General features: G+C 39.4%; 1 protein-coding gene across 2 annotated transcripts; it reads left to right on the top strand.

The window, feature by feature from the left end:
* The first annotated feature begins 1,056 nt into the window (after positions 1-1,056).
* HEBP2 (heme binding protein 2) lies at positions 1,057-7,399 on the top strand. Of its 2 annotated transcripts, none has more exons than XM_044674618.1 (4): positions 1,057-1,583; positions 2,261-2,396; positions 3,466-3,528; positions 6,550-6,686. In XM_044674618.1, the coding sequence occupies exons 1-4, from the start codon at positions 1,473-1,475 to the stop codon at positions 6,597-6,599; spliced, it is 360 nt and encodes a 119-aa protein (XP_044530553.1). In that variant the 5' UTR covers positions 1,057-1,472; the 3' UTR covers positions 6,600-6,686. The 2 variants fall into 2 exon arrangements, with proteins under 2 accessions (XP_044530553.1, XP_044530552.1); XM_044674617.1 differs by having other exon boundaries at positions 1,087-1,583; positions 3,466-3,646; positions 6,550-7,399.

Raw genomic sequence — 7,399 nt, forward strand, 5'->3', positions numbered from 1 at the left:
AAGGTCACACTGATAGTAAACTGCACAAGTTAGGCTTTTAAGTCAGATCTCATAACTCCAAAGCACACCATGAAGGGCAAGGGCAAGAATAAGAATGAAAAGCACATTTACAGGGCTAGGGACTAAACCTATTATTTCATTGCCTTTTCCTTCTCTGAAGCTGAAAGTCTTCCAATAATAGTTTTTAACCTTCCTAGGGGCAGCTAAATGGCTCAGTGGATAGAGAACCAGGCCTAGAGATCCTGGGTTCAAATGTGACCTCAGACACATCCCAACTGTGTGACTCTGGCAAGTCACTTAACACGCCCCCCTCCCCACTCCCATTGCCTAGCCCTTAACACAGTAGTGATTCTAAGACGGAAGGTTAGGGTTTAAAAAAATTAAAATAAAAAAAGAGTTCTTAACCTGAGGTTCAGGAACTTTTAAAATGTATATTTTAGTAATTTTATTTTAATAAATTGGTTTCCCTCACAACCCATTTTAAAAATGTATTTAAAATATCATTTGGAGAGAAGGTCGTGGGTTTAGCTACCATAGGGGTCCATAATAATAAAATCGAAACTCCTTTCGTGGAGTTAACGTTGCTCGCTGAGAGACAAAGTAACTTGTACGGGATGCCAGAGCTACTAAGTGTCAGAGGCACATACGAAACCCAGATCAGAAACTCAGCTTTGCCTCATTCTAAGGTGGCCTCGCTCCTACTATTTCACATGGCTGCTGCTTCTAACTCATAAAAACAAACAAACAAACAAAAAAAACCTCATAGTGTTTTTTAATGTAGATGAATAAAAGAAAAGTCAATAATTGCGCAATAATTCTCCTTAAAGTAGAAAGCCGAAGGGCTGGTTCCAGGTCACATTCTAAATGTCCAAATGAAAATTCATATTTCTGTTGGTTTTAAAGTTTCAAGGTGCTTCCTTCCCTCACAATCACCCTTTGATATGGAGAGGAGGAAAAAAAAGTTAAACTTGAAAAACCGGCCTGCAGTGTTTCCCTATAGGGTACACGCTCTCCTGCCTTCGCGGGCCAGACCTTCCCCCAGCCACAGTGGGGGAGAGAAGGGGAGGGCGCTCCCCAGCACCAGGTGAGGGCGGTTGCAGAAAGGTGTTGAGACCTGCCTTTTCCCTCCCCCTGTTCCTCCGCCTTCTTGAACGGCCCCGAGGCTGCTTGGGCGGTCACCGGAACAGCTGGGAGAGAGGGCTGGGAGAAGCTGAGTTAGAGGGTACGGGTCAGCCTGATCTTTAGCCCGGCAGCTTCCTAGCTGCAGCAGCCAAGTGCGCACGGGGCAGACCCGCATCCCTGGGCACACCCTCGGACCCGCCTGGGCGGAGTCTCTGGCCGAGGTGCGGCCCCCGGGAGCCGGGGCGGAGAAGTGGGTCAAATTGCATAGGCCTCCCCTTCAGTCAGGCCTGGCCCTAATTCCGCATCTTTTCCTGGACCTTTAACGCTACCCCCCCCCCCCAACGTCCGAGATGTCCGACTCAGAACCAGAACCAGACCCAAATCCAGAGGAGGAAGCTGCTGAAGACGCCCCCGCCCCAGAGACACCCAACTGGAAGGGCTTGGAGGAGGCAGCCGCGGAGGTAGTGACCGACTTCTTCAACTTGGCAGGAAGAAAGGAGAGAGCGCCGGGGCGCGGAGGAAAGCCGTGACTCAGGATGCTCAGGCTCCGAAGCCTGGGGTGGGGAACCACTTTCCCTCGGGGAAATAGGTGGGATGGGGTGAAGCTGAAACCTAGCCTACCTGCAGGTAGAACACCTTGTCCAGGGAGGAGGGGGTGGCAGGGAACGTATTTCAAACCCGAGTGATTGGCAGTCGAGAGAACTTAGGCATCCTGAGACTTTGGGAATTCTCACATTTTAGGGTAATTTGCAGTGAAAAAGCAGAAATTCCGAGGGCTCTTAATATGTTCGCAAAAAAAGTCACTGTAATTTTTAGCAAAGAAATTATTATATAAATAGAGAAATCGTTCTTCTAGGCAATAAATACCTTATTCTGGAAATCCTGGAAACAAATGGGCCTAAGTTTTTCCTGCTATAAAATTAAAGAAAATATTCTTTATCAAGAAGCCAGGACTTGAGGTTGCAGGCAATTATTATTGGCCTGTGAATTTGCATCCAAAACAGGATAGTCTTTATTTTTGTACACAAAGTGTGAGTTCTAGGACTCAGAAGTAGGCCACTATCAATCATTGTTAAATATAAATTGTTAGAGCTTCTTCTTAGTATATATATATAATTTTTTTTCTCTTTTCTTTAAGCCTGGTAGTTATGAGATCCGGGAGTATGAACCCGCTAAGTGGGTTAGTACCTCTGTTGAGTCAATGGACTGGGATGCAGCCGTCCAAGCTGGCTTCACAAAACTTCATAATTACATTCAAGGCAAGAATGAGAAAGGTAAGATGGTTCACATTAGGTACATATAAAATGGTGACTAAGCAATTGGTTCAATATGGCTATAAGTTTTAGCATATGAAAGGAATTCTCTGAATAAGCAATAACCTGTTGAATATCATCAAAAAATAATCCCCACCTTTGTCAGTTAAAATTTAAGGACAGACAGGAGAGACCTGGGTTCATATCTCATCTCAAACACCCAGTGCCACCCTGGAGAAGATGCTTACCTCCTCCCACCACCACCACCTTTTTTTGTCTTGGTTTCCTAATTTGTAAAATAAGGGAGTTGCACTCCATGGCCTCTAAGATCTCTTCCAGCTCTAAATCTATGGCTCTATAGACTGTGGTCCGTTTTTTCAGCAAAATAAAGAATAACCAGCAAGATATAGTCCTTGCCCTTTTCAAATTAAGATTCTTGGCCTTAATATTCTCATCTATAAATGAGATGATTGAACCAAATGACCTTTAAGTTTTATTCCAGCTCTTGCTGTGTGATCCTAAGTAATTGAATACATTTAAAGAAATCTCCTTGTTCATTTATTTGAAAATGAGGGAAAACAAGTAGTTAAAGGTTAACCTTATACTAGGTACTTCAGAACATGGAGGAGAGGATGATGGTTGAATGAAACTCTTTAACATATAGATGAGAAAATAGATGGGATAATACCTTATTCCTGTCACTACTATGACTACAAAATGTTTCTTCAGAGTGTGTCTGTGTTTTCTCTTTCTTTGTTTCTGTTTAATTAATTGATTATAAGCACCTGAAAACAGCCATCTGATCCACCCTTTCCTAGTGTTTCAGTGTTATCTGATGGATTTGAGAACTCCAACTGCCAGTAGCATTTAATATGAGAAATGGAGCAAATTAGAATATGTGTGTGTATACACACATATTTAAAAAATGGTAACTTTCTTTTAAAACTGGATAGTTACTGGGATATATGAAAAATCATCCTGTTCAAGAAAATTAGAGGCAGATCAGATGGGAAATAATTACATAGAAAAGTGCAATATAGCATCAGCTCATTCTTTTTTCTTCTTTCATTCACATTTGTTATCATGTCAGAGATAAAGATAAAGATGACTACCCCAGTGACAAGCTATGTGGAGCCAGGGTCAGGGCCATTTTGTCAGTCTACAATTACCATTTCCTTATACATTCCTGCTGAACAGCAATCTGATCCACCCAAGCCTTCAGAGTCAGATGTCTTTATTGAAGACAGAGCTGCAATGACAGTGTTTGTGCGGTAAGTGGAGGTAAATTAGCTCTTCAGACTGATAATTTCACTTGTGTGCTCATTATAGTTCATGTGCAACTTGAATCTTATCAGAAAAAAGACTAATAAATGGTCATTTCTTCCAAGTTTAGACTCAATTCAATTTATACATTGATTAAAACACCTACTATATGCAAGTCATTATACTAGAAACTGGCAATTCGGTGGTTAAAAAAGAATTTATGTTCTTCAAAGGGAGGATGTTAAAACATGTATACAGACTCATAGCTAAATGCAAATTTTATACAAATGCATTTCAGGACGGAAGAGTGTTACTATGGGTATCAGGAAAGGCAGTAGTATGTAGGAGTTAGGACATGAATAGTATTTGGAAAGAAAATGGGGATTCTATGAGGTAGAGACAGAGAAAGTACATTCTAGACATAGAGTAACACTTCTGCAGAAGAATGGATGTGAAGTGTGGAATGTCATGTAATGTGAGGAATAGTTTTTATGAAAAGATACACTGAAATAGGACTGAAAAAGATATATAGATACCAGTAAGTTATATTGTGATGAATTTGTATTATGAGGAATAAAAATGTATATGACAGTTATTGCTCTCCATGGGTCTACAACAGTGGTTCCCAAACTTTTTTGGCCTACTGCCCCCTTTCCAGAAAAAATATTACTTAGCCCCCTGGAAATAAATTTTTTTTAAATGTTAATAGCAATTTATAGGAAAGATAAATGCATGTGTGGCCATCACCACCTCCCTGGATTGCTGCAGCACCCACCAGGGGGCGGTAGCGCCCACTTTGGGAATCACTGGTCTACAATGTAGTGAGATAATATAAGTTCAAAAATAGCTACAATACAAGGTAATGTGGGTAGACAGATGAGTGTAACAGAAGCTGCGAAAATAGGAATCACTCATCTATGACTTAAGAATCAGAAAAGGCTTCATAGAGCTTAGACTCAAATATAAATCCCTTCCAAACCCAGTTAACATATATGAGAATATTCTGAAGTCAACTCTTACTCTTTTGATTTTATGTTAAAATGCCTTTTAATAACTGAAATGCAACTCTCAAATAAATTCACCGGAATAAAATAGGCTAGTTTAAAATTTGTCTTAATTCATATTTTGTATCTATATGAAATATCTATATATATATATGAACAGTTACGTTCAGTGGATAGGCACAGTGGATAGAGTGCTGGGTCTGGAGTCAGGACAACTCATCATGTTGAGTTCAAATCTGGCTTCAGACCCTTAGTAGCTGTTTGACTCTGGGCAAATCACTTAACCCTATTTGCCTCAGTTTCCTCTTCTGCCAAACGAATTGGAAAAGGAAATGGCAAACCTCTTCAGTATCTTTACCAAGAAAACCCCAAATAGGGTTATGAACTTGGACTGAAAAACCAAGTGTGTGTATATATGAATACATACATAAAAATACATGTATTATATATACTTATGAATATTTACACATACATGTATATATCCATATATAGACATACAAATCTACATCACTAATATCTGATTTGTGGGTGCATGTATATATTTGAAATCTTGGAACAGTTAAAAAGCCATATTCTGATTTTTCTAGTCAGACATTCCTTGAGTAGGGAAGCAGGAAGCTCTCTCCCTATAGTTTTGATCCTATGCATATTTTTCTAGCATAAAATATAACTAATTATGGTCTCCTTTTCCCTCCATAATTGGTACTTATTTTGGTAGAGAAGTTTTAGGTATTTCTAAGTATTTGTACCCTCAAAATTTACTCCTTTACTACAATGCATAATCAAGTACAAACATATAGGGTAATAAATGTTTGAGGTGAACTGCATTTACCCACACTTCCCCTGGGTCTTACTCCTTTCCCCCCATATATATATATATATATATGTCAAACCTTTAACATGCATGCCAGGGAAGCTGCTCCCTTCCTTCTCTCCACGGGAGCCTGAAGACATTTCTCACATGAAATAACCCTCTGCCCAGCAACCCAATGGGAGTACTTCCTCCCTTCCCTTTCTTGGGTAAGGCAGGGAGCTCACATGCATGTAAGGGTGTAGTTTGGGCATTTGGTTTCTAAAAGGTTCACCATCACTGATCTAGAGGATGTTTATATATTAGCTTCCCCTTTGAGCATAGGGAAATGATATTGCTGAAGATTTTCATTTCTCATAATTTCTGTCTATCTTTAAACTAAAATGTAAGTTTTTCTGTAAAATTTCCTTTCATTATTTAAAATTGGACAAGAACCCCCTCCCCCCAAAGTACTCAATTCATCAGTGACAGGTAAATGTGTTTCTAGTACATATCCTTTCTCAAGAGCTCACATTCAAGATCTATTTCATTGGACGAAGTGAAACACCATTCTCTACACTGTTTCTCGCTTCCAATTTGTCTTCAGGATAGCTCTTCTGCAGACAGGGGAAAAACTACCAAATCTTGTTGCTTTCCTGGTCAGTTACTGCTGTATCTCTGCAAGGGAAAGGTTAGAGGGAGATGACAAAAAACTATTTTTTAACTCCAAATTGGTATTTATTATTCAGTAAACCACAAATTCCCTTGGAGTGAGAGAGACTCGGTGCACCTAGCATAGTGCCTGATATATAATAGGTGCTTAATAGATGTTCATTAGGCTTTCCTAGTTTGCATTTGTAGAGAGGTTGAAATATAGAATTTTTACCTACAAAAATCATGAGAACACTGCTTCTCCTGGAACATTCCACATTACTAATTTTCTTACTGCCCTTTCCTTCAGGAGGAACAGGAATGAGTGGAAAGCTAGTTGGCCTGGAAAAAAATGACTAATTTTAAACTTAATTTTTAAGTGCTTAAACCAAAACTGAGTATATGATTATTCTCACTGAATAGAGGTGTTCAAATTATTCATATCTATTCATGTTCTTCTCCACAGGTCTTTTGATGGGTTTTCTAGTGCCCAGAAGAACCAGGAACAACTCTTGACATTAGCAAGCATTTTGAGGGAAGATGGAAAAATCTTTGATGAAAAGGTTTACTACACTGCTGGCTATAACAGTCCTTCTCAGTTGCTTAATAGACACAATGAGGTGTGGTTGATCAAGAAAAATGAACCTCCCAAAGAAAATGAATAAAAAAAAAGTTCTTCAGCTAAAGGCAAAAGTGCTGCTTAATGTAGATCTCAATACTGCTGTTAAGCTAATTGCTAATTTAGTCTCTTCTGTATAAGAACACCATCAGCTGAACTTTCAAATGTGCCTTTCCTAAAGCCTAAAGCCTCCCTTTGCTTCAAGAATAGGCTGGCAAGTCACAGTTTCCTGCTAAAAACAACACAATCCTTTAAACTGATTAATGGTAGTTGTCTTTCTTCTTTTTCACCACAGGGTCAGGGGGAAACAGCCATGGTTGTATTTGTCTTCTTTTCTGACTTTAATATGGTTTTTTCCTATCTTTGCTTCAAGAATAGAACACTGTCCTCTCTTCCACCAGTGAAATTCTTACATATTTTACCATCTGTGGAAATAGTGCCAAGCTATCGGCCAGTAGAGATCCCAAATTTCCAGTTGATGATGGTTGATCAGTAATGGAAGCTTCTTATCACTATGGACAGCTGGAGTTCTCTATTCCATTGTCAGCTAATTTCTACCCACCCTCTGTAAGGACTTGTAAAAGTTGCGACTAACATTAGGGTAATGGTCCAAGTCAGTTTTTTCTAACTCTGCTTTTGTGACTTGCAGAATATTCTATTTCAAAAGATGCCTCATTATTATTTTAAAATTTTTTAA

Source organism: Gracilinanus agilis, chromosome 4, assembly GCF_016433145.1.
Source record: "Gracilinanus agilis isolate LMUSP501 chromosome 4, AgileGrace, whole genome shotgun sequence".
In the NCBI taxonomy this organism is placed as follows: Eukaryota; Metazoa; Chordata; class Mammalia; order Didelphimorphia; family Didelphidae; genus Gracilinanus; species Gracilinanus agilis.

What these genes read in the sequence shown, in the direction of transcription:
- HEBP2 (XM_044674617.1), top strand. Translation starts at nt 1,473, where the DNA reads ATGTCCGACTCAGAACCAGAACCAGACCCAAATCCAGAGGAGGAAGCT. An exon ending in TGGAGGAGGCAGCCGCGGAG is followed by an intron (nt 1,584 to 2,260) that starts GTAGTGACCGAC and finishes CTTTTCTTTAAG; the next exon opens with CCTGGTAGTTATGAGATCCG. An exon ending in GCAATGACAGTGTTTGTGCG is followed by an intron (nt 3,647 to 6,549) that starts GTAAGTGGAGGT and finishes TCTTCTCCACAG; the next exon opens with GTCTTTTGATGGGTTTTCTA.